This window comes from Nelumbo nucifera, chromosome 7, assembly GCF_055504915.1.
Source record: "Nelumbo nucifera cultivar China Antique chromosome 7, China Antique-T2T, whole genome shotgun sequence".
Lineage (NCBI taxonomy): Eukaryota > Viridiplantae > Streptophyta > Magnoliopsida > Proteales > Nelumbonaceae > Nelumbo > Nelumbo nucifera.
In genome coordinates this window covers 34,117,688-34,144,805 of record NC_142655.1, presented here as the reverse complement: position 1 = coordinate 34,144,805, position 27,118 = coordinate 34,117,688, and the positions used below count along the sequence as shown (strand labels likewise).

The 27,118-nt window shown below is 40.7% G+C and overlaps 1 protein-coding gene across 10 annotated transcripts in view; it reads right to left on the bottom strand.

Moving 5' to 3' along the window:
- Positions 1-1,019: 1,019 nt before the first annotated feature.
- LOC104598309 (5'-3' exonuclease family protein) overlaps positions 1,020-27,118 on the bottom strand; it is a 102,097-nt gene continuing 75,998 nt past the window's right edge. For 9 of the 10 annotated variants that reach the window (XM_010260318.3, XM_010260321.3, XM_010260319.3 and 6 more), the window contains 2 exons: positions 11,820-11,894; positions 1,020-1,363 (listed from right to left, as the gene is read on the bottom strand). In XM_010260318.3, coding sequence (XP_010258620.1) covers positions 1,253-1,363; positions 11,820-11,894 — 186 coding nt within the window. In that variant the 3' untranslated portion in view covers positions 1,020-1,252. Of the gene's footprint in view, positions 1,364-1,452; positions 1,522-11,819; positions 11,895-27,118 lie in introns of all 10 variants that reach the window. The other variant, XR_735349.3, reaches the window with a different exon arrangement.

Below are 27,118 nucleotides of genomic sequence, written 5' to 3'. Positions count from 1 at the left end.
TGAATTGCCCTCCTAGGCAAGGCCTTCATTCTCATTGCCTAAGCAATGTGGGACTTGGAAAAACAATATTAACATTCACTATCAAGTGTTGCCCGGTAGGGGTGTATCGGGCAATATCGATAGTGTTTTTTACCTTTTTTATATAGTTTTTTTAAATACCGGTTCAGGGGTGCCAATTTAAGACGACTCCACCCCCTGAACTGGTTAGAACCCTAGGGGTGTATCGGGAAGCCATCAACATGATATGTATCGGCCGATACAGGCCATTATGTATCAATATTTTGAACCTTGGTTGTTTGGAGTTTTTTTAAATTAAGAAAAAATTCATTTTTGGCATAAAATGTTGTTAAATAAATGAGTTTAATAGGTCATTGATAGATCCATCTTATACCAGACATGAAATTAGTCATCTTCAAGAGACTTGGTGATTGACATAACTTCACTTAGAACTATCATGGTGGATACAAAGGAATTTCAGAATCCTTATTTTTATTAGTATGTCCAAAAGCTGATGCTTTAAACCTTGTAAACACCTAATTATTCATGTATTTAAAGTAAAATTTATGAAGCCGATATTTCTTACGACCTAGCAACCCAATAAGCATTTCAGCTAGCACGTTTCAAAACACAAGTTTGAATCACACCATAATGGGGAAAATGGTTTAAAGAACCACACCTATTTCAGTCGAAGATATGTAGCCCATTTAGTTTGTAATTGAAATCAGAATGGAAATCCTTTGGAATCGGAATTGGAATGATTTACTCCCATAGTCTGATTCAGAGGATTAAAATGAGAATTAAAATCAGCTAGAATGGGATTTCATTCCCAAGGGAGGAGGGAATGCCCTTTCTCAAATTGAGAAATGCTATTCCACTAGAAATGAGAATGGGGTTCCAATTTCGCCCAACCAATCAGGTCGTCAATTTACGAAGCGGGTTTGATTGCTCAGTTCTTTGGAGTTTGGATAACATACCCTTCTGGGATCATTTAAAATGCCAACGAAAAATGACCAAGATACGAAAAGTAAGAGTACGTTTTTCTGTATACATGTATCCGTAGGTAAAAATAAAATGGCTAACAGCCTTTGAACCTGTTCTAATGGAAAATATTACACATTATGACTAGAAACATAAACCAATTGCCATTTGCCAGTGCTTCTCTTTACATTGAAACTGAGCAGTGGGTACTTTGCCATCAAATGCCAAGGACTACCGAAGACCACATTGCCCAAAGATTTCGTGCAACAACATATTAAAGCCTATTCCATAATAAAAATGCTCTTCTGATGATGCGATCTGCGGAAAATCCTTCTGCATATGCACTAATTGCTGACAAGAGGCTTCTAAATTTATCTCCATTGTCCTGCACATACAGACCTCCAGGCTTTAATTTCTTTTGGTATTTTCCAGGCTTTGATTTGAAATATATAGAACAGACAAAAAGGCCATTACCCAATGTTGGTACATCCCAGGTATTAGGATTTCTTTTCCTATGGATGAGATTGTCTAGGCAGCTAGTTACTACACAAAAAGATTGCAATGTTCAGTGATGATGTGTAATCATTCCATCTTCGTTCACAAACACCCTAAATTAGTGGGGTTAAGGTTCCCTCGGGGAATTCACATCTGCGCCCCACAGGGCACCCCACAGCATATCCAAACTGTGTATTGGGAATATCTTCCACTGACAACTTCGGGATATGTTCCCAATGCACGCTGAGATGTGTATGTGGGGTGTTTGTGGGGCACAGATGCGATCTCTCTTAGGATTGGTGCTGTCATTTGTTTTCTTTGAATATTACAAAATGACGCAAATCCTTGTACTTGATTCTTCTCTTGGGAGTTGGGACGCAAAAATAACCTATGGACTCTTTTTGATAGGTACTTTATATAGACTTGTTCTATAAGGGATAAACTCACTCTGATTGATGGGTATTGTATTCCTATCTTTGGTATGATTGAAGAGAAGTGAGAATCTTTTTGGAGTCTGTCCATGTTCTTAGTTACAAATCTTTTCTGTAAGTTCTATTACCAAGACTTTGCATTATTTTGTAGCTTCCCTCATAATTGTTGCATATTTTAAGACCTGAGCACTAGGAGGATGATTGGAAGTGGTTGTGAGGCTACTGGAGCTTATGTTTTAAACCACACACTATGACAATTTCTATCATGCCCATTCCCGAATATTTTGTGATCTTGTCTTGTTGAGCCAAATAAAACTATGGCATTGTTGCCAGCTTATTTATTTATTTTGTATTTTAAGTCCATATTTTTGAGTCTTTTTTAATGTGTGTCTGGTTTTAAATGTTCAAGGTGATGTTTGTCAGTTATCAAAACCGTATAGAACATTTTAGCCTTCAAGCATATGTAATCTTCTGATCTGACCTGTGATGAAACAAAAGCAGAGAGGAGAAGAGTGTAGAAATTAGAGAAAAGAAGTGGAGAGAAAAAGAGAGATTGTGGGGTTCAAAAACCGAGTTCCCATCAACTTCAACTATCTTATAGCTGCACTTAAATTGCATAAGAATTACTACAGTACCCCTAATTGGTAAATTTCTAAAGAAACCATACTACTGCTATTTATTGCCATATAGAATGAGACCCCTTAAACACAACAAAAGTTCTATGATAGGCCCCCAATTAACTTTAGGTATGCCAGGAAGGGGAAAGGTCAGCTTTCGGCTAAGGGGGGAAATAATTGAACATGGGGGCAATTATGGCTGGAGGGAATAAGGAGAGTCTTGAGGCATTTATAGCTATGTCAGTTAGGAATAAGAAGAGTGGGCATTTATAACTTGGCCAGCTGGGCATTTATTGAGGGAATCAGTTATGCTGTAAGAAGAGTATAAGAAGGGGCTTTGGGGGATGAGGGAGGTAGGCTTTTGTTGAGTGAAGAATACTGTGAGTGATTGGGAGAACCGGCGGTCTCTTGAAGAACCGACCAACTGTTAATGTTCTTCTTTTCTTCTGAATGAATACCAGTTCCTTTGTTGATGTTCTAGTTGTGTGAATTCTGTTGTGAGTCTGAGAATTGTGTGTCAAGTTTCTGGGACATAACAGTGGTATCAGAGCCCATCTTTCCTCGGCCATGGTGACAGCTAAGGAAGTGGCATCACAGGTGGAGGGTTTCGAAGAACGCTTGACTTCTCTGCATTCTGAAATTCGTGTGGAGATGGATGGCTTTCGAAGACCGCCGGCTCTCCCAATTAACTTTACGTATGCCAGGAAGGGGAAAGGTCAGCTTTCAGCTAAGGGGGGAAATAATTGAACATGGGGTCAATTATGGCTGGAGGGAATAAGGAGAGTCTTGAGGCATTTATAGCTATGTCAGTTAGGAATAAGAAGAGTGTGGGCATTTATAACTTGGCCAGCTGGGCATTTATTGAGGGAATCAGTTATGCTGTAAGAAGAGTATAAGAAGGGGCTTTGGGGGATGAGGGAGGTAGGCTTTTGTTGAGTGAAGAATACTGTGAGTGATTGGGAGAGCCGGCGGTCTCTCGAAGAACCGACCAACTGTTTATGTTCTTCTTTTCTTCTGAATGAATACCAGTTCCTTTGTTGATGTTCTAGTTGTGTGAATTCTGCTATGAGTCTGAGAATTGTGTGTCAAGTTTCTGGGACATAACAGTGGTATCAGAGCCCATCTTTCCTCGGCCATGGTGACAGCTAAGGAAGTGGCATCGCAGGTGGAGGGTTTCGAAGAACGCTTGACTTCTCTGCATTCTGAAATTCGTGTGGAGATGGATGGCTTTCGAAGACCACCAGCTCTCCCAATTAACTTTACGTATGCCAGGAAGGGGAAAGGTCAGCTTTCGGCTAAGGGGGGAAATAATTGAACATGGGGGCAATTATGGCTGGAGGGAATAAGGAGAGTCTTGAGGCATTTATAGCTATGTCAGTTAGGAATAAGAAGAGTGTGGGCATTTATAACTTGGCCAGCTGGGCATTTATTGAGGGAATCAGTTATGCTGTAAGAAGAGTATAAGAAGGGGCTTTGGGGGATGAGGGAGGTAGGCTTTTGTTGAGTGAAGAATACTGTGAGTGATTGGGAGAGCCGGCGGTCTCTCGAAGAACCGACCAACTGTTAATGTTCTTCTTTTCTTCTGAATGAATACCAGTTCCTTTGTTGATGTTCTAGTTGTGTGAATTCTTCTATGAGTCTGAGAATTGTGTGTCAAGTTTCTGGGACATAACAGTGGTATCAGAGCCCATCTTTCCTCGGCCATGGTGACAGCTAAGGAAGTGGCATCGCAGGTGGAGGGTTTTGAAGAACGCTTGACTTCTCTGCATTCTGAAATTCGTGTGGAGATGGATGGCTTTCGAAGACCACCGGCTCTCCCAATTAACTTTACGTATGCCAGGAAGGGGAAAGGTCAGCTTTCGGCTAAGGGGGGAAATAATTGAACATGGGGACAATTATGGCTGGAGGGAATAAGGAGTCTTGAGGCATTTATAGCTATGTCAGTTAGGAATAAGAAGAGTGTGGGCATTTATAACTTGGCCAGCTGGGCATTTATTGAGGGAATCAGTTATGCTGTAAGAAGAGTATAAGAAGGGGCTTTGGGGGATGAGGGAGGTAGGCTTTTGTTGAGTGAAGAATACTGTGAGTGATTGGGAGAGCCGGCGGTCTCTCGAAGAACCGACCAACTGTTAATGTTCTTCTTTTCTTCTGAATGAATACCAGTTCCTTTGTTGATGTTCTAGTTGTGTGAATTCTGCTGTGAGTCTGAGAATTGTGTGTCATGTTTCTGGGACATAACAGTGGTATGAGAGCCCATCTTTCCTCGGCCATGGTGACAGCTAAGGAAGTGGCATCGCAGGTGGAGGGTTTCGAAGAACGCTTGACTTCTCTGCATTCTGAAATTCGTGTGGAGATGGATGGCTTACGTAATGAGATTCAACGACTCGATCCAAAAAAGGTAGCAGTTGGACTTTCGAAGATCTCGTCTCTAGAAGGAGGCATTCAAGATCTGGTAAGACGTTTTGATCTGTTGCTTCAGCACCAAACCTTTTCAGCTCCTTTGTCTACAACTGACATTGCTCCTCCTTTAGTCGTATCAAGTTGTGTGGCTGACAAAGGGAAGAGTGCAGCTTTCCCGACGTCTTCTTCAATGTCAGTGTCGGAACATACTTCTGATTCACTTCCTCGGAAGTTGGAGTTACCTATTTTTGATTGGGAAAATCCAGAAGACTGGCTTTTTCGCACAGAGCGCTATTTTGAGATTAATGGCTTGCTTCCGGTGGAGCTTCTGCGTGCAGCCGTGGTCTGTTTAGAGGGTGATGCATTGGCGTGGTATTATTGGGAAGATGGTCGGCAACCTTTTCGTAGTTGGGCAGAATTCAAGGAGCTCCTCCTTGAACGTTTTCGATCGACTCAGGAAGGAAATTTGCAGGAGCAGCTTCTATCGTTACATCAATCCACTACTGTTAAGGAATTTCGTTGCCAATTCGAGGTGCTCTCTGCTCCCTTATGTGACCTACCGGAATCAGTCCTTGAAGCAGCCTTTGTTAATGGGTTGCGCCCAGATATCCAGGCCAAACTCCGACAGATGGAACCCGTTGGGTTGATCAGGAAAATGGTTGCGGCCTAGAAAATTGAGAAGAATCAGAACTTGTGGGCTTATCAATCAGGTTTATTTCCTCGTGGGCCCACAACATCCCCCTTGGGAACTCACTTTAACTCATGGGTTTCGCAAGTGACTACTTCTGCTGTCACCCGTCTTGCACGTGCCACGATTCCTCCTTCTTCTTCATCAGTCCCTATTATTAAGGCCCCATCTCCTGCTTTCAAAAAGATGACCGATAAAGAGATGTAGCATAAACGTGCGAAGGGTCTATGCTTCCATTGCGACAAGAAATACAGTCTGGGACATCATTGTGCTCAGAAATTACTTCAGGTTTTATGGGTTCAAGATGATGTGGAGGAAATTACTTCTGATGCGTCTAATTTGGACAGCACTTCCGGGGACACTGAAATTGCTCCGGCTCCAGAATCAGCCGTGCTTTGTGTTTCGTCTCTTGTTGGATTGTGTGCGGCCAATTCCCTTAAGGTGCGTGGACGCATTTTGTCACGTGAGGTGATCATATTGGTAGACTCGGGTGCATCCCACAACTTTATCTCCGAAGCTTTAGTGGAAGAATTGAAATTACCCCGCACTCCTACACACGTGTTTGGAGTTCAGATGGGGAATGGCGATGAGGTGAGAACTTCTGGAGTCTGCCGTCAGGTTTGTCTCAACTTACCCGAATTGGATGTCATTGCTGATTTCTTTCCTTTAAAGTTGGGCTCTACGGATGTCATTCTTGGTTTTCCTGGGTTAGCATCCCTCAGGGACTCGGTGATGAATTGGGGCAACATGTCTATGAAGCTCAATTTGGGAGGTGTCCGTGTGAAATTGCAGGGCGACCCTTCTCTCTGTTCTTCTCAGGTATCTTTGCATGCCATGATGCGTAACTTACAACATGAGGGACAAGGGGTTTTGTTAGAACTAAAACAATTGCAGGTAGTGGATTCTTCGTTGAACTCTGTCTTGCCTACACCCCCGCCAATTTCCGCTTTACTAGATGAGTTCAAAGATGTTTTTGATACGCCTACAAGCTTACCCCCTACATGGGCTACGGAGCATGCTATTGTCATGCAGGAGGGCACTTCCCCTATCTATGTTCGTCCTTACAGATACCCTCAGTTCCAGAAAGATGAAATTGACGCCTTGTCTCTGAGATGCTGGCTGCGGGTATTATTCAGCCAAGTAGAAGCCCCTACTCGAGCCCGGTCCTTTTAGTCAAGAAAAAAGACGAAAGTTGGCGTTTTTGTGTGGATTACAGAGCCCTTAACCGTGCTATGGTTCCGGATAAATTCCCCATTCCGGTTATCAAAGAACTTCTTGATGAGCTTCATGGTGCTTCTATTTTCAGCAAAATTGATCTTAAATCGGGCTACCATCAGATTCGGGTCCACAGTGAGGATATTCCCAAGACTGCATTTTGCACCCACGAGGGCCATTACGAATTCCTTGTCATGCCCTTCGGTCTCACCAATGCGCCCTCAACTTTCCAGTCATTAATGAATACCGTCTTCCATGATTTCCTCCATCGCTTTATGCTGGTATTTTTTTTATGATATTCTGGTTTATAGTGCTTCCGAAGCTGCCCATTTGGATTATCTTCGACAGGTCTTCTCTGTGTTGCACGCCCATAGTCTCTTTGCCAACTCAAAGAAATGTATCTTTGCTCAGCCTAGCATTGAATACCTGGGTCATATTATTAATGCGGCTGGTGTTTCTGCCGATCCTTCTAAAATCCAGGCCATGGTTGATTGGCCTCAACCATCTTCACTTAAAGCTCTTCGCGGTTTTTTGGGACTTATAGGCTATTATCGTCGTTTTGTGTGTAACTACAATAAAATAGCATGGCCATTGACGCAACAACTTAAAAAGGATGCCTTCTCATGGAATGCGGAAGCTGAGAATGCATTTCAGGAGTTGAAACGGGCTATGACGACCGTACCTGTGTTGGCCCTTCCGGATTTTTCCCAGCCCTTCTTGATCGAAACAGATGCATCCGGTGTAGGTCTCGATGCGGTATTAATGCAAAATAATCGACCTATAGCTTTTTACAGCCACAAGCTTAGCTCGTTTGCATAATCAAAATCTGTCTACGAGCAAGAATTAATGGCTATTGTCTTTGCCATTAAAAAATGGCGCCCCTATCTTCTTGGAAGACGCTTTATTGTTCGTACCGACCAGCGTAGTCTTAAGTATCTGTTGGAGCAGCGGGTTGTTGAAGGTGAGCATCATAAGTGGCTCCTTAAGCTTATGAATTATGATTTTGAGATTTAGTACAAACCAGGTACCGATAATACCGTGGTTGATGCTCTCTCCAGAGTTCTTGCAAAAATGCATTTAAGTTCTCTTACAGTCCCTATTTTTCTTGATTTTGATGACCTTAAGGAGCAAGTTGATGCTGATCCTTTTCTGGCCAACATTAAGCATGCCATACAGCATGATCCGGCTGCCTATCCCACCTACTCTTTAGTTGGAGATCACCTTCGTTATCATGGTAAATTGGTTCTACCGGCTGCTTCCCCATTTATTCCCCTCTTACTTAAAGAGTTTCATTCTGGAGTTGTGGGAGGTCACGCTGGTATCCGCCGGACATATCGGCGAATAGCAGCTGAATTTTACTGGCGGGGGATAAAGCGTTCTGTCCAGGAGTTTGTGCAGGCCTGTGATGTGTGTCAACGCAGTAAATATGAAGCCATGTCCCCTGCTGGCCTTTTACAACCTTTACCCGTTCCTGAACAGATATGGGAGGATATTGCTATGGACTTTATTGAGGCTCTTCCTAAGTCGAAGGGATTTGATACAGTTATGGTGGTGGTCGATCGTCTCTCCAAGTATGCCCATTTTATCCCTCTCAGTCATCCTTTCTCAGCTCTCACGGTTGCTCAGGCCTTCTTGCACAACATAGTCCGTTTACATGGCATTCCCCGATCAATTGTGTCTGATCGTGATAAAGTCTTTATGAGTTTCTTTTGGCGCGAGCTTTTTACCCTGCAAGGTTCAGAATTGTGTCGTAGTTCAGCTTACCATCCTCAGACGGATGGACAGTCAGAGGTGGTTAATCGCTGTTTAGAGACTTATTTGCGATGCTTTGCGGCTGATTCCCCCTCCCGTTGGTCTTCTTGGATATCGTGGGCAGAATACAACTATAATACCTCTTTTCACACTGCTGCTGGCATAACACCTTTCAAGGTGGTTTATGGGCGCGATCCTCCTCCATTAATCCGCTATGAGCTTGGCTCTACGGCTAATGCTAATTTTGAAGCTGTTCTCCTTTAGCGAGACGCTATACTTAGGGAGTTGCGTGCTCATCTACACCATGCACAACAAAAGATGAAAGACTCGACTGATGTGACCCGACGTGATGTGAATTTTGATGTTGGGGATTTGGTGTATGTGCGAGTGCGACCTTATCGCCAGCAGTCTCTAGCTCGCCGAGTCAATGAAAAGCTTGCCCCTCGTTTTTATGGACCATTTGTTATTATGGAAAGAATTGGCGCTGTCGCTTATAAACTTCAACTTCCTCCAGAAGCAAGGATTCACCCAGTTTTTCATGTCTCGCAACTCAAGAAGGCGATTGGCAATCATATCTCTTCTCCCGTGATTCCTTCCACTTTGTCGGCGGATATGGAAATGCTTGTGGAACCTGCGGCCGTTCGAGGGTGCGTCCGTCCACTATGCGTGGAGTTACTGGTTCGGAAGTGCTTATCCATTGGCAGGACCTGCCTGATTTTGAAGATTCGTGGGAGCCTTTTGACTTACATCGAGACCAATTTCCTCATTTTAACCTTGAGGACAAGGTTAGACTTTGGGCGGGGGTAATGATAGGCCTCCAATTAACTTTACGTATGCCAGGAAGGGGAAAAGTCAGCTTTCGGCTAAGGGGGGAAATAATTGAACATGGGAGCAATTATAGCTGGAGGGAATAAGGAGAGTCTTGAGGCATTTATAGCTATGTCAGTTAGGAATAAGAAGAGTGTGGGCATTTATAACTTGGCCAGCTGGGCATTTATTGAGGGAGTCAGTTATGCTGTAAGAAGAGTATAAGAAGGGGCTTTGGGGGATGAGGGAGGTAGGCTTTTGTTGAGTGAAGAATACTGTGAGTGATTGGGAGAGCCGACAATCTCTCGAAGAACCGACCAACTGTTAATGTTCTTCTTTTCTTCTGAATGAATACCAATTCCTTTGTTGATGTTCTAGTTGTGTGAATTCTGCTGTGAGTCTGAGAATTGTGTGAAGTTTCTGGGACATAACATTCTATTCCTTTTCATTTGGTGCATTTCGATGTTTGGGGACCTTACTCTATTCTCTGGCAGTAATAAATTAATTCTTGATTTTGTGTGCTGATGACAATACCTGGTATTACTTGATCGTATCTTCTTAAGAGTAGAAAGCAGATGCATTAAATTATCATGAACTTCTATAGCATAATGGAGACCCGGTATGAGAAGAGAATACGGATGTTCATATCAGATAACACAAAAGAATATTTGAGAAGAAGTTGTCAATTTTTTGGAAGACAAAGGAGACTAACATTATGTTAGAATGTGGGTGTTTTTATTTAATTTTATTACTACTGTTATATGGTCTAGGCCCTTAATGGGCTTTGTTATTTTTTAACTTTACTATACTTCCTATTGGTCTGTCCACTATGGGTAGATTTGTCCTTTTATCATCTTTTGAGAAGCTCCTCTTATTATGAATAAGAAGGGATTGCACAACCGATTCATTTTGCTCCCCAAAATACGATTTCTTTTTTCTTCTCATACTTTTCAGTACTGACTAGTTGATTCACTCTTGAACCATTTAGTTTTAGATTGATTACAGAATTCAGATCAGATAGTCTCTTCTCTTCTCTTTGAGTAACACCCATGCATCACTAGGATCAGCAGTGTGCAAGAAGAGTTGAAGATATCGATCATCATAGATCATATTGCCTATTCTTTAGAAGATTCTTGGAGAAGAAATTGAATCAGTTTTCTTAGAAGTGGTCTAGAGAATTCTTCCCAAAAATCAAGAAAAATCAGAGAATTTCTTGTTTCTGTATGTTGGAAGTCATGGACACTGATCGAATTAGTGTTCAGGTATTAAATTGAACAATTACTCGTTTATCTCTATTGAGATCGATACACTTTGTAGGGTGTTCTGGAGTGTCTGGTAGGATAGGCCACTATTTCTGTCTGGGTGTTTTGGTGCCAGGGTTGGTAGAGCTTTGAGATATTATTCTTGATTGTAGGTCAAGAATATCCTGTCTTTATCAAAAGCTTCTGGGGTTTGTTTGATATTGTTTATTCATTATGGAGCCTGTTGGAAGTGATTTGAAGTTGGTCATTGAATCCAGTATCATACTACTGGTGATTCATAGGGAAGTGTTTTTACTACATTCAATAAGATGGCATGAATATTTTGGAGTGGGCACATTCTATATGCATTGGTATTGGTTATTGATGCTTTGGATTCTAACCACCCACCATGGATTTTGAAAAATTACATGGTGATGTTGCGGCTGATCAATTGAATGCTGCTGTAGATCAGTTGGAATTATTTATGGATGAAGACAGCAAACGAAGCGTGTGATTTGAGTTTTTGAGACTTACTCTTGGTTAATGGATGCTAGAGTATATCAACTTAGGATGTAGATGAACACACTAAAGTAGAGGGAGATGCTTCCTGGACTTTATTTCTTTCCTTTACAGTCATTCAAGCAAGAGATTGATCATCCAAATACATTTCAGTGGGAAGTATGTTATGATTGATCATCTATCAGCCAGCATATTCTGATAAATTGTGATATTGTATCGACTCAAGCTTGCTCAATGGTGCACTAGTGAAGAGAGCAGTAGGAAGCTGATGGTGGTGCAGTCTATAGATTTCTCTCTATATGCTGCTACAGCTAAGAAGAAACGTGTGTCTATTACATCTATGGATGTTGTAGGAGAGGACAAGTTGTATTTGATTATTTCAACTTAAATGTACACAAGATTCTTACTGGAAGTTGAATCCGCATACGAAAACTGCTCAATTCAGAAACAGGAAAGGGAATGCTAATCTTGTCACAATGAGGGGGAGTGTCAGAATGTGAACTGTTTTTATTTATTTTTATTACTGCTAATCATGTCATAATCGGCTTTGTTATTTTTTATATGATATATGCCAGAATGTGAACTGAAGGTGTCATTGCTTTCAAATTTTTATATGATATATGTACTAATTGCATTCATCATTTTTAACAAATAAAGGAACTCTTGCTAAACAAACCTCTGGTTTCTTGAACACTAGATCTCTTGTTGTGAATGGGACCATGTAGAATGGAAGATCCGACCTTAACGTTGCCTGCGATAAATCATACAAGACCAAACTAAACTTATAACAGTTATCAAAATTCAAAAACTTTAAGGACGGAATTGTCATGCATGAAAACTTGAACTAAAAATAAACAGATGATGACAAGATGGATGTGCCTCCGAATTTGTGAAAAAAGCCAGAGCTGCAAGACTGAACCATAGGAAACATAAAAAGAATTTTTATAGGTATGAAACATAAGATGACAATAACTATCTTCTCTAGAAGGAAACAAAACTGCTTGATGTTTATTTAGCAGTAGCCTAATGCTCTTCCCATTCTTTTGCAGTAACATGAATCTATAGAATTGCTTCAACTTACACAATTTTCAGAATAGATAGATAGATAGATAGATAGATATGAGGGTGGGCCTTGCGTTGCTCCATTGCAACCTGAGTGACCAGGGTTCAAATAATGGAAACAGCCTCTCTATATGTGCAGGGGTAAGGCTGAGTACATCTGTCCCACATGATGATCACATTACAATTTCTTAATCTTTTTCCCATTTGATTTATACAGTTCTTTGCTATGGTTTTTCGAGGCTTAAATATGCAATCATATTTCTTCTGATGATCTCTTGAAGGTGTATTAACTAATTCCTTGTTTCTAGAAAACTTTCTTGATATTTTATATTTTTCAAATATCTTAGAAAAATTAGCAAAATATCTCCGAAATTTCGCCAATATTGATATCAAAATAACAAACCATGGTTACATGTACTTTTGAGAGATCTTCTCAATAAACAGAATGAAAAAAAAAAAACATTTGGTAAATTGTCTTAAAGTATTATGTTCATAGACACATGTAAATGGCACATGGGCCAACAAAAATATTTAATAATATTTATTAAATATTATAATTAATTATTAATCAGAATTATAAATTTTATATTAACAACTATATTGTTCATATTAATATAAAATTATTATTAATTTAATATTATAATATTGGTTATTTACTATAATTATAAAATTAATATAGTTGAAAGTTACACCTACAGTAATTCAGATAATGCAAGAAAAGAAGAAAAGAGAGGAAGAAAAAGAAGAAGAAAGAAGTTTCAGCAATAGGTTGTGGAAGAAGAAAAGAAGGGAGAAGAGAAAAGAAGAATTTGAACTTCCCTCTCTAGCCCCCTTTCATCACTTTCATTAATACTTCTAAGTCTAAGTACAATTACTTGGATGCCCTTAATGGGGCGGCCAACACTAAAGAAATAATTAAATAAAACAAAAGAAGGCCCATAACTAAGAAACATAACTTTTAAACACTACTTAAAAGAAGTAAAGAACACTAAGGCCCATTCTCACTACACTCCCCCTCAAGCTGAGCATAGATGTCAATCATGCCCAACTTGCTTACATAATGTTGAAGCTTTGCCTTTGGGACTCCCTTAGTTAGAAAATCTGCTAGCTGCTCTTCTGATGCAATGAAAGGTAGGCACACCTCTCCTGAAGCCACTCTCTCCCGTATAAAGTGTCTGTCTACCTCAATGTACTTAGTTTTATCATGCTGAATTGGGTTGTGAGCAATGTTAATAGCAGCTTGGTTATCACAATACAACAGCAGTGGCTCATCACATGAAACCCCCATCTCATTAAGGAGAGATCTAAGCCATAACAACTCAGAAACACCATGGGCCACTCTACCTCAGTTGAAGATCTAGCAACCACAGACTGGTTTTTGCTTCTCCAAGAAACAATATTTTTGGCTACCATAGCACAATATCCTGATGTGGATCTCCTATCATCCACATTTCTTGCCCAATCAACATATGTACATGCTTCTACCTTCATGTGTCCATGTTTAGCAAATAATATACCCTTCCCAGGGGTTCCCTTAAAGTAGCGTAACACCCTTTTTGCAGCAGCTATATGCGTCTCTGGGAGCATGCATGAACTGGTTGATGACACTCACAGTATATGAAATGTCTGGATGAGCCATACATAGATAAAGAAGTTTCCCTAGTAATCTCTGAAACACTCCCCTATCAACTAAAAGTTCTCCATCATTAGGTGAGAGTTTCCCTAGTAGAGGCAGGTTTAACACCAAGTTTTCCAGTCTTAGTAAGAAGGTCTAGCACATAGTTCTGTTGAGAAATAAATATACCTTCCTTGGACCTAGCAACCTCAATGCCCAGAAAATACCGCAACTCCCCTAAATCTTTAATTTCAAATTTAGAGTTGAGAAACTTCTTGAGAGCACTAACTTCTTTTATATCACTGCCAATAACCACAATATCATCTACATAATAAGGAATGCCACTAGAGTGCCTTTTCTCTTAACAAAGATGGTATGATCTGATTGAGTCTGAGTATAGCCGAACTAAACAAGAGCATCCCTAAATCTGTCAAACCAACCACGTGAAAATTGTTTCAGGCCATAAAGTGATTTCTTCAATCTACACACCTTACCCTACATTTCCTTGCCATATACACTAGGAGGAAGGGACATATATACCTCTTCAGTGAGATCACCATTCGGGAATGCATTCTTAACATCAAATTGATACAGAGGCCAATCATAGCTCACTGCTAAGGATTAAAGAACTCTCATCGAAGTCATCTTAGCAACTGGATAAAAGGTCTACGTGTAATATATCCCATATACCTGGGTATATCCCTTGGCAAAAACCGAGCCTTATACCTCTCAATTGACCCATCTACATGATACTTGATAGTGAAAACCCACTTGCACCCAACAGGTTCCTTCCTAGCTGGCAAGTCAACAATATCCCAAGTATTGTTTTTATGAAGGGCTTCTATTTCAGTACTCAAAGCATCCCCCAATCTGGTGTGGCTACGGCTTTTGAAATAGACTTTGGGATGGATTGAGAGGAAATGGAGGCTAGAAAGGCATACTAGGATAGGGACAACAAGTTGTAGGAAAGGTGTTTGGAAATACAAAGAGTTGTACACTTCCTCTTACCTTTTCTCAAAGCAATGGGTAGGTCAAGGTCTGGAAACGAAGGTGCTGGTGGAAGAGGTGATGGACATGTCCTCTCTTCAATAATCGGGAGCGCCTGAGACTTAACTGGAGGTGTGGGATCAACCTGTGTTTGTCTTAGCCTTTGCTGTTGGTACCAACTTTGGAAAATAGGATGAGTGGAAACAACTAGAGGACTGGCAGGAGGAGGGGGAGGAGTAGGAGTGGAAGACCTCGAAGGAGAGGATCCCTCAATGGGAAATGGGGGTAACTGTAGAGAGCTTGGCACAAGACTCAACTAAAGTTGGCAAAGGAAGGGATGAAGAAAACAACTCGAGAGATCTCTCCCCCTAAGAAGGATGGCTATAAAAAGGAACCGACTCTGCAAAGGTGACACATCCATGGAAACGAACCGGGTGCTACTAATGGGATCGAAATAACAATACCCTTTCTATGTGGAGACATAACCAAGGAAGATACACTTCTAAGCCTTGGGGTCAAACTTGTGCTTTTTGGAACTAGGAATGTGGACATAACAAGTGCAACCAAAGACCCTCGAAGGAATGGAGAAAATCTCAACATCAAGAAAGATGACTCCGAAAGGAGATTTTAACCCCAAGACTTGAGAAGGCATGCGGTTTATAAGGTAGGTAGTTGTTAAAGCTACATCACCCCAAAACTTCACAAGAACATGGATAGCAAAAAGAATTCTCCTTGCAACTTCCACAATGTGTTTGTTTTTCCTTTCCGCTACTCCATTTTGTTGTGGAGTGTGGGCACAAGAACTCTGATGAATAACCCCAGACTTCTCAAGATAGGAGGTAAGGTCATTATCAAAATATTCCTTAGCATTGTCTGACTGGAATATTTTGATGCAGTTATTAAACTGAGTATGTATTCATGGAACTATTGCACAAGTTTAGGCACTTCAGCCAGGGAGCGCATAAGGTAAATCCAAGTATATCGTCAAAAATCATTAATAAATAGGATGAAATATTTATGCCTACCCATACATGGTAAATGGTAAGGCCTCCACACATTAGAGTGAACAATATTAAAAGGAACAATTGATCTTTTATTACTTAAAGGAAGTGCTCTTACAATGCTTTGAGAACTCACAAGACTCACAATAAAGACTCGATAGACTAATTCCTTTAAATAACTTTGGAAACAACTGACTCAATGAAGAAAATGACAATTGACCCAAATGACTATGACATAACATAATACGACTAGTGGACTCTAAAACAAATGCAGTTCTCTTAGGCTGTACTTGGCTCTACTTAGGCATGTCTAACAAATAAATCCCATTTGCCTCATTGTGGCTCTCAATCACCTTCTGAGATTCCATGTCATGAAAAACACAATATGAGGGAAAAAAGGTCACACTGAAATTCAAGGATTTAGTCAAATTACTAACTGAAAGCAAATTGGTATTAAGTTTAGGTACATGAAGAATAGACAATAAGGTCAGGGCATTGGAGGTCTTAATGTATTCCTTTCCTGTGATAGGGGCTAGGGAACCATCAATAAGGGATATCTTATCCTAGCCAGAAAGAAGTTGGTAAGAGGTGAATGTAAAGCACTAGTCATATGGTCAGAAGCACCAGAATCAATTATCCAAGGGGTTTTATGTGTACCTAAGACAGAAGCATAATATACAGTGGTACAAATACCTAAGTGAGCATATGCAGAGGAAGGAATAGTCTCTGAAGGAGTTGTAGCAGTGGACTCCAAGTGACTGATGATTCGGCCATACTTCTTATATTCAGCTCTGGTGGCTGCAAGTTGTTCTCCCACTGACTTCTCTCCACCTTGTCCTTGTTCACCTTATGAAGAGGTGGCTATATTTGCATTTTCACCTTTTCCAATTTCAACCCTTTTTCCACCAATTTCTTTCTTGAATCTAGTAGGAACGAGCTCTGGGTGCAACTTCCAACATGTGTCTTCAGAGTGTTTAGGCTTCTTGTAGTATTCACAAATAACATATTTCTTCTTATTGCTAACCTTCGACTTCATCCCAGCATTAGCATAGTGATCAACCTGCGGATCAACAGACTAAACCTGTTTTTTTCTCTCCTGACTGCTCACCATAGCATATGCCTAAGACAAAGTCACCTCATCCTTTGCTAAAATATTCCGCCTCACAATATCATACTCCGAGTTGAGTCCAGTGAGGAACTCAAAGACCCGATTTCTCTCCACCAACCTCCTATATGTTTCTGCATCCTTTGTGAAACCTCAAACAACAGTCTCCATCAGATCAATATCTTTCCAAAGAGATTTCAGCATATAGAAGTAGAGCTACTACTCAATGCTATTCTGTATTTGGCCGATATATTTTCTATACCTCTCAATTTTCACCTTGGTTGCATTTAAAGCATCCGCATAAGGTGTAGGAACAATGCCATGATTGGTGGCAAGAACAGCATTGACAGTCCTCTTCTTGGTGTTATTCTTCATGAACCTTTGAGGTGAAAGGAAGGATGCAACTTCCAGCATGTATCATGTGCATGCTTCTGCTTCTTCCAGTAGTCACACACCAGTTCTTTGTGATCACCTCCACTTTCCAGTCTGCTTGTGTGTTCCTTCTATTCTCCTCTGCACCAATGAGTAGACTTGAGACACAGTTACATCATCTTTTGCTAAGATGCTTTGTTGGTAATATCATATTCTGCATTCAAACTAGCCAGAAACTCAAAAACTGTATTTCTGTCTACCACCTTCTTATATATTGCTGCATCTTTAGTGCAAGACCACTCAAAAGTCTAGAAGCTTCACCAGGTTAGCATAATCAAAGGAATATAAATTTTGATCACTGTATGAGCACAAAAGTCCACACAAAGCTGGTTTGATCTCCTATTTGGACCCAAATACATTTTAAGAGCCCAAAAAGAATCAACTCTAGGCACTAATCTCAATTATAGGATTACTTCTGGGAAGCCAGGAGGTGAGAGAATATGCTGTCAATCTCTCAAAGCTCTCCCAAAAAGAAACCAGCAGTAATTGATCGCCTCTACAGGCAGTAATGAATACCGAAAACTATGGATACCACAAGCAGCATAGGTAACCCACACAAAAAAGGCACCCTTAACTGAATCTATGACTGTTCCTTGACTTTTGGGACTTTCTCCTAGTCCAACAATTGGGCAGAGGCACTCTCTCTCGATGAGTCACCACACCAGGCTAGGAAACTCCAAGAACTCCAGACCTCTGATTACCTAATGCAGTTGGCTGGACTAAGACTGCAGGGTATAAAAAGACTGGATTGAAACTAGGCTCTAATACCTAGTTGTTGATGCAAGATCTAGATCAGATTAGAAAATTTTATAGATTTGATGCACAAAACAAGGTTCAGCAGTAAGAGAGGAAGAAAAGATTGGAGAGAAGAGAGAAGAGAGAAGGGTTTGACAGATCTTGTTGTGTGGTTCAATAGAACTCACTATTTTTATACTTCAAGAAATAGAGGCGCAATTACATGCTTTATCCCCAATACCATGACCCCTAGAGTCGAAGTCATGCTTGACCCCCAATACCTCCTTATAACTCCCAGAGACATTTTAAATTGTTCCTTCATTCATTTAGAGTTAATCAAGCATGCAACGGGCAATGCAAATGAAGAAAGAAGAATAGAAACTATACTATAATGTAAGAGCTAAATGCAAGTGTTTTGAAGTGTTTGCCGAACTGAACCTGTTGAGAGAGCTAAGAAGAAGAAGAAGAGGAAGAAGAAGAGAGGAGAGTCTGATGTGTTCGAACGGGCACTGTTCACTAATATAAGAGCAATACATAATTTACATGAAAGGACCAGGATGCCCCTGATTAGTGATGGAACACCCAGTCTAATAAAACACAAGATACAATTAGGCCCAGTTACTAAGGCCCATTAACTAGAGACTCTAATACCCAGCCCAGACAAGAGAATAACAACATATCAGCCGAACCAACATGAAGAAAAGAAAGGGGGAGAATTATACTAATTATAAGGCCTGAGCTTCCGAGATTTTAAAACGATAAATTGAAGTTTTATTAAACTTTCACAGGTAAGAAGTGCACTAGATGAGATACTCCTCTTTTCGCTATTTTTATATATAAACACTATCTCATCTATATGGGGTTGGCTACATGAATCCTGTTCACTAATATAAGAGCAATACATAATTTACATGAAAGGACCAGGATGCCCCTGATTAGTGATGGAACACCCAGTCTAATAAAACACAAGATACAATTAGGCCCAGTTGCTAAGGCCCATTAACTAGAGACTCTAATACCCAGCCCAGACAAGAGAATAACAACATATCAACCGAACCAACACTCCCCCTCAAGCTAAGCATGGATGTTAATCATGTTTAGCTTGCTCAGTAAGTCCAAAAATTTCACTGTGGTTAGCCCTTTAGTTAAAACATCTGCAATTTGCATCTCTGAGGGAGTGTAAGGAATGCAAAGTTCTCCTATGACTATTCTTTCTCCAACAAAATGGTGGTCTATCTCAATATGTTTTGTTCTATCATGTTGCACTGGGTTATTAGCAATGTTGATAGCAGCCTTGTTGTCGCAGTACAACTTGAGAGGACACTCAGTCTTCACTCCCAGTTCACCAAAAAGAATTTCAAGCCACAACAGTTCTGCAACACCATGAGCCATAGCTCGATATTCTGCCTCTGCACTAGACCTTGCAACAACATTCTGTTTTTTACTTCTCCATGTAACTAGATTTCCCCCAACAAAAATGCAGTAACCTGAAGTCGACTTTTTGTCACCCACAGAACCAGCCCAATCTGCATCAGTATATCCTTCAACTTCAATTCTATTGTTTTTTTTGAATAGAATCCCTTTCCCAGGGCAAGACTTCAAATATCTGAGAATTCTTTCTACAACCTTCATGTAAGGAATTTTGGGATTGTGCATAAACTGGCTAACAACATGAACGGCATAAGCAATGTCAGGACGAGTGAGGGACAAGTAAATTAACTTCCCAACTAACTTCTGGTATCTCTCCTTATCAGGGTAGTCCTCTCCCACTGACTCCTGTAAACCATGATTCGGTTCTATTGGAGTATCTGCTGGCCTGCACCCCAACATGCCTGTCTCTTGTAGAAGGTCAAGGATGTATTTCCGTTGACATATATAGATATCCTCTTTGGATCTAGCAACTTCAATCCCTACGAAGTACCTCAGTTGACCCAAGTCTTTGATTTCAAATTCAGCAGCTAGGACCTCCTTCAGTCTGTTGATCTCCTCCTTATCATCCCCAGAAATTACCATATCATCTACATAGACGATAAGAGCAGTAAGTTTCCCATTCCTCTTCTTTATTGTTGAATGGGCTGATTTATGTTGGGCCGATTTATGTTTAGTTTGTTTTCTTTTAAATTAAGAAGTTGTTGGGCCTTGGGCCCATTAGTCTTTTATTTTTAAAAGAATTGTAAGTACTTAGTTGAGTTGCCACCCTACTAGGGGCATCTTTGTAATATCCCATATTTAAGTTAATTATAAATAGAATGAGGGGCTGGCGGCTAGGGTTATGTATCACTATCCTAGTCGACCTTCTCCTTTTCTTCCCTTTCCTCTATCTATTGCTGAAACCCCCAACTTTCTCCTCTTCCTTTCACAAGAAGCTTGGCCGAATCAGCACATAAGGTTTTCTACTTGGTATCAGAGCAGGTTGAAGGTTCTTGAAGAGATTCACTCCTGCAGCCCTAGATCGGTCGACTGCATGGAGATTTAAGAGGCTGATGGAAGCTCTCAGGTAAGCCCAGTTTTTGGATTTTCTTGATGGATCTGTATGCCTTGTAGCTGGTCTAGGGTTTCTCATCAGAAACAGGAAAAACTGGAGAAAGGGGAATGTTTTGGAATGGTAGAATACTAATATGTTTCATTCTATTGCCAATGGGCATATTTATACAGTAAGCTGCTGCAATAAATAGAAAGAAAGAAAAATAGAAAGAAAAGAAAATAGAAACAAGAAAAAATAGAAAGAAGAGAAAATAGAAAGTACAAAAATAGAAAGAAAGAAATAAAAGAAAAAACTTTCTAAATCAATCCCTCCACAATCCTAGGAATATATACAATTCTATTTTCAGATCTGAACCAGTAACCCCACGTTTTCCAACACTCCCCCTCAAGCTGGTGAATAGAGATCCTCCATTCCCAGCTTGGCTATAATTCTCCGAAAGTCTGTACTATTGAGCCCTTTAGTAAGTACATCGGCCAGTTGTCCTTTCGTAGACACATAAGGAGTGCAAATCAACTTGCTGTCCAGTTTCTCTTTTAAAAAGTGTCGATCAATTTCGATGTGCTTCGTCCTGTCATGTTGAACAGGATTGTGAGCAATATTGATGGCTGACTTGTTGTCACAATATAGTTTCATAGGCTCTTCTCGTGGAATCTTCAGGTCTTCTAAAATTATCTTCAACCAGAGTAATTCACACACTCCTTTTGTCGTAACCCTGAATCCTGCCTCTGCACTTGACCGAGCCACTACATTTTGCTTCTTACTCCTCCAAGTGACTAAGTTTCCTCCTAAGAAGGTACAATAACCAGAAGTGGACCGTCTATCTACTGGAGATCCTGCATAATCGGCATCTGTATATGCTTCAAGAGTCAGTCCTCCATTTCTTCTGAATAAAATTCCTTTTCTTGGATTGGCTTTCAAATAGTGCAGAATTCGATGAGCAGCCTACAGATGAACTTCTTTAGGATTATGCATAAACTGACTTATTACACTTACAACATATGCAATATCCGATCGTGTATGTGCAAGATAAATGAGTTTTCCAGCTAGTCTTTGGCACATCTCCTTGTCTACACTTGCATTCTCGTGGGCTTCTCCAAGTTTATGATTGGGATCTATAGGCGTGGAAGCTGGTTTACATGCCATATTTCCTATTTCTCTCAAAAAATCAACAACATACTTTTGTTGAGAGATAAAGATGCCTTGTTTAGAATGTGCAACTTCAATTCCAAGAAAATACTTTAGTCTCCCCAAGTCTTTTATCTCAAATTCTCTGGCAAGGCAGTTTTTCAATGCTTCATTCTCCTTTTTATCATTCACAGTAGTGATTATATCATCCACATAGACTAATAGTGCAATAACTCCCCCTAAGGCTGTGTGTTTGATAAACAATGTGTGGTCACCTTGACTTTGCTTGTAACCTGTACTCAGCATTACCTTCGTAAACCTTCCAAACCATGCTCTCGGAGATTGTTTGAGACCGTATAGTGCTTTCTTCAACCGACAAACTTTGTTCCCTTTAATTCTTTCTCCAAAACCCGGGGGAATGTCCATGTATATCTCCTCTTCTAGATCACCATGGAGAAACGCATTTTTTACATCAAACTGTTGCAAATCCCAATTATAGTTAGCAGCCAACGACAGTAACACCCTTACTGTATTCATTTTAGCTACTGGGGCAAAAGTCTCCTGATAATCTACCCCATAAGTCTGTGTATATCCCTTAGCTACCAGGCGTGCTTTGTACCTTTCTAATGACCCATCAAATTTGTACTTAATTGTGAACACCCATTTACAACCTACCATCTTGTTTCTTGGTAGATCCACAACTTCCCATGTGTTGTTCTTTTCTAATGCCTCCATTTCCACTCTCATGGCATTTCTCCACTCCTTATTAGAAAGTGCCTCAACTAGAGTATTAGGAATTGGAATGGTGTTAAGGCTGGCTAGAAAACTTTTATGGGATTTAGAGAATCTTTGGAATGATACATATTTGGCTAAAGGGTACAATGAGCGTTTGGTACATTCTCTGGTTCCTTTTCTCAGTGCAATAGGTAGGTCATACTCATACTCAAACTGTGAAGGTGTAGGTTCAGGATCTAAGCATCCCTCAGTTCTAGAATTAGGAGTTGAATCTTGGACTTGTACAGGATTTGGATTTTTCCTCCTAGAGTAAACCTGCATATATCTCACATTATCATGCACATCATTCGTGGGGTTAACAGTGTCCGAATTTGGTTCAATGGTCCGGTTGTTTGACTCTTGTTGAGACTCGGGAATGTGGGGCTCAGAGGAATGTGACTCAGAGGGATGTGATTCTTGACGATTGAATGTCTGTGAGGAGGGTAAAACATCTAGGGAGAGTAGATCCGAGGCCTTATCTTCCATTAACGAGGGCTCCCCCTGAAGATAAGGTTGAGTGAAAAAAGATTTTCCTTCCTCAAATGTGACATCGATGGAGGGGTAGAATTTTCTGGTGGCTGGATGATAACATTTATAACCTTTCTGAGTTGGGGAATATCCCAAGAAGACACACCTGATTGCTCGTGGGTCTAATTTTCCCTTATTATGGACATGAACAAAGGTAGTGCAGCCAAAAATTCTTGGTGTGAGATTATTTGAGGCTCGAATATCAGGGTAAAATTGAGAAAGGACTTGTATTGGGCTTCGGTTGTCAAGAACTTTAGATGGTAGTCTATTTATGGTGTAGGCAGCAGTAAGGACAGTTTCCTCCCAATATTGTTTTGGCATCTGATTTTGAAAGAGAAAGGCTCGGGTGGTTTGCAAAAGATGGCCATTTTTTCTCTCAGCTACCCCATTCTGTTGGGGAGTGTTAACATAGGAGGATTCATGCACAATGCCTTCTTTCTGAAAAAATGGGGACAAATTCTGATTAAAATAATTTGTAGCATTATCAGATCGAAACCTTTTAATTCTCACACCAAACTGAGTTTGGACCATGTTATGAAAGTTGGGAAGAATCGTATCCACATCAAATTTAGACTTAAGAAGAAAAATCCATGTGACCCTAGTGCAAACATCAATAAAGGTGACGAACCATCTGGAACCAGTAATGTTGGGAATTTGAGAAGGGCCCCATATATCCGAATGAATCAAATAAAAAGGAGTTGAAGATCTTTTATTGCTGATTGGGAAAGAAACCCTTTTGTGCTTAGCAAGTTCACAAACATCACAATGAAAGGTTTCAACATCAATTCCTTTAAACAAGGAAGGAAGCATTGTTTTTAAAATAGGAAATGAAGGATGACCAAAATGGAAATGATGACGCCAAATTAAATCTTTATTGGAGGTAGATAAGAATGACTCGTGTGTGACATGCATAATAGTGTGAAATGATTTGTTGGTTGCTTCAAGGTAGTAGAGTCCATCTCTTTCCTTAGCAAGTCCAATCTTCTTCCCCGAGACCTGGTCCTGAAATACACAGTAAGAAGGGAAGAACACAACATTGCAGTTCACATCCTGGGTGAGTTTATGTATAGAGATAAGGCTAGTGGATAACTTAGGAACATGAAGCACATTTTTAAGTAATAGAGATGGAGTAATTTCAAAATTCCCAATCCCTGCCACTGTGGTGAAAGAACCATCAGCAACAGAAATTTTTCTATTACTAGGACAGGGTGTATAGGTGAGAAAGTGTAGTGAAGAGGGTGTCATGTGGTCAGTAGCTCCAGAATCAAGAATCCATGGAAAAACACTAGCCGAGGCATGTAATCCTAGAGATAAAGACTCACCTGATAGAGCAAGAGAGGTAGAACCACTTCCTGGTTTCAAGGATTTCAGGAAGCACCTTAGCCTTGCAATTTCTTCATCATTAAATGGTCCCTGACTTGAGTGTTCTTGCTGCGGGGTTGTGGAGACATTATGGGCCTATTGAACTCCTTTTGAAACTCCTCGATTTCCCCATTCCTTGCTGGATGTGGGAGGTTTCCCATGATGTTTCCAGCACCAATCTTTCGTGTGTCTGGGCTTCTTGCAATAGGTGCACTAGAGGTTATCGTTAGAGTCACGGGTGGTTGTGTCACGAGCCAAGTTGTGATTGTTCTCACCCCTTGAACCATTGTAACTTCCTCCCCTTGCCACCATGGCTGAGCCTTCAGGATCTTTAGGCTCAAGCATGATTCCATGGCGGCTTTCCTCAGCTCTGACAAGGGCTATGACTTCATTCCATGGAGGCACTTCTTCTTTGCCAAGAATTTGTATTCGGACCTGATCAAATTCAGCATTCAGTCCGACCAAAAAATCATACACCCTATCTCTTTCAATAAAATTCTTCAAGATCACAGCATCATCTGCGCACTTTGTCTCAAGAACCCAATAATGATCAAGCTCATGCCATAAATTTTGCAGCAGATTTGCATACTCTGTAACACTCCTACTCCTTTGTTTGGCGCCACAGTCTTCACTTTGACCTCATAGACACGAGCAGCATCATGGGCTTTGGAATAGGTTTGTCGGACAGCATCCCAAATAGCCTTTGCTGAGGGAAGAAACATACAAGTATCACTGATCTCGGGTGTCATTGAACTCCACAACCATGACATAATCATGGAGTCCTCTTCGTCCCAAGCATCAAAATTTGGCTCGCCCAACCTTGGTCCTATTCCAAGGAGGTGACTAATTTTTCCTTTTCCCTTCAAATAGGTACGCACTAGTTGTGACCACTTCAAGTAATTATGGCCATTCAGTTTATATGTTGCCTGAGTATTCTGCAAATCACCAGTGTGTGGATGAGAATTTGTTGCTCCTTCATCGGTTTGGACGGGAGCACTTGTTGCAGTCATGTCGAACATTGTTAATGGAGGAAAAATAAGGCCAGCAGGAAAGGAGAATAAAGGAACACTTCTGGTTACAAATCAACACTGAAGGCCAAAAGAGAAAAACACAAAAAACTGGCAATGAAGGCCGAAAAAATCTCAAGGTTGACAAACCTAGAGCTCTGATACCATGTTTTGGAATGGTAGAATACTGATATGTTTCATTCTATTGCCAATGGGCATATTTATACAGTAAGCTGCTGCAATAAATAGAAAGAAAGAAAAATAGAAAGAAAAGAAAATAGAAACAAGAAAAAATAGAAAGAAGAGAAAATAGAAAGTACAAAAATAGAAAGAAAGAAATAGAAAGAAAAAACTTTCTAAATCAATCCTTCCACAATCCTAGGAATATATACAATTCTATTTTCAGATCTGAACCAGTAACCCCACGTTTTCCAACAGGGAAGAGTCCTGATTTTGTTGGACTCTTCAATTTTGACCTAGTTAGGGGCGCCCTAATTTTTTAGGGTTCCTCTGAGTTTTTTGTAAGGGGCGATTCAAGTTCCATGTGGTTTGGAGGCTTCTAGAGAGGGCGGTTGCTTTTTCTCTCTCTTCTCCCATCCCACCGAAAAGGAATCTTTCGTGAGAAGAAAGTCCAGGACACCAAAGGAGTGTCGTTGGTTCTAGAAGGTACTTTGTTTGTTCTTGCTGCATTTTTTGGTTGTTTTCTGTACCTCTTTTGAGACACATGGAGGGACACAGAGTTGAATATAAGCCCGGGAATGAAATAGAACCAGTGGGAGGAGGTGCTGGAGACCCCTTCGGAGCTAGGACCATTACTACAGTTAGGTTGGATGGTACAAACTACTTGGAATGGTCCCAATCTGCAAAGATGGCCATTGGGGCTCGTGGAAAATTGGGGTATATTACTGGTGAAGAGGTGAAACTCGAAACTGGCAACTGCCGATGAGTGCAGGAAAATTATATGGTAATGACATGGTTGTGTAATTCTATGTTGCCACATATAAGTAAAATTTTTTTATCGGCAAACACTGCTAAGGAGATATGGGATGGGGTTGCAGAAACCTATTAAAAAAGGGAGAATGTTGCTAGGGCTTATCAACTAAGAAATCAAATTATTGCCACAAGGCAGGGAGATAGATCTGTTGCAGCCTATTTTTCAGTCCTTATGACCCTGTGGCAGGAGATTGACCATCTAGAGACCTTTGCTTGGGAAACCACCAAGGATGCAGCTACCTATCAAAGACATTTAGAGAAGTATAGGGTGTTCAAATTCCTTGCTGGCCTTAACCCTGAGTATGGCATTGCACGACAACATCTTCTTTCTAGGGACAGTGTCACTCTCTCCCAAGCATATGCCTTTGTGTCAGGAGAGGAGTGCAGGAGGGATGTAATGATGAAAAATCTCAATTCTGATCAGTCTGCTATGGTAAGTGTTGTGAAATCTAAACATAATGGCAATGAAAACAAAAAGGAAGACAAAAGGGACTTGGTCTGTGACTACTGTAAGAAGCCTAAGCATACAAGAGACACTTGTTGGAAGCTTCACCCACATCTTGTGCCAACCAGATTGCAGAATAAGAAAGGGAAATGTGCACATGGCAGTTATCGGTGATACTCCGGCCCCCCCTACTATAGCTGCTTTGGAGTCCGTTGCAACTACTGCAGTAAGGGCCAAGCTTGAGAGGTTTGGGTAACTTCTGAATCAGAGGGATACAGCTAGTTCCAGTTCAGCCGTAAGGGGACAACAAGGTACAGGT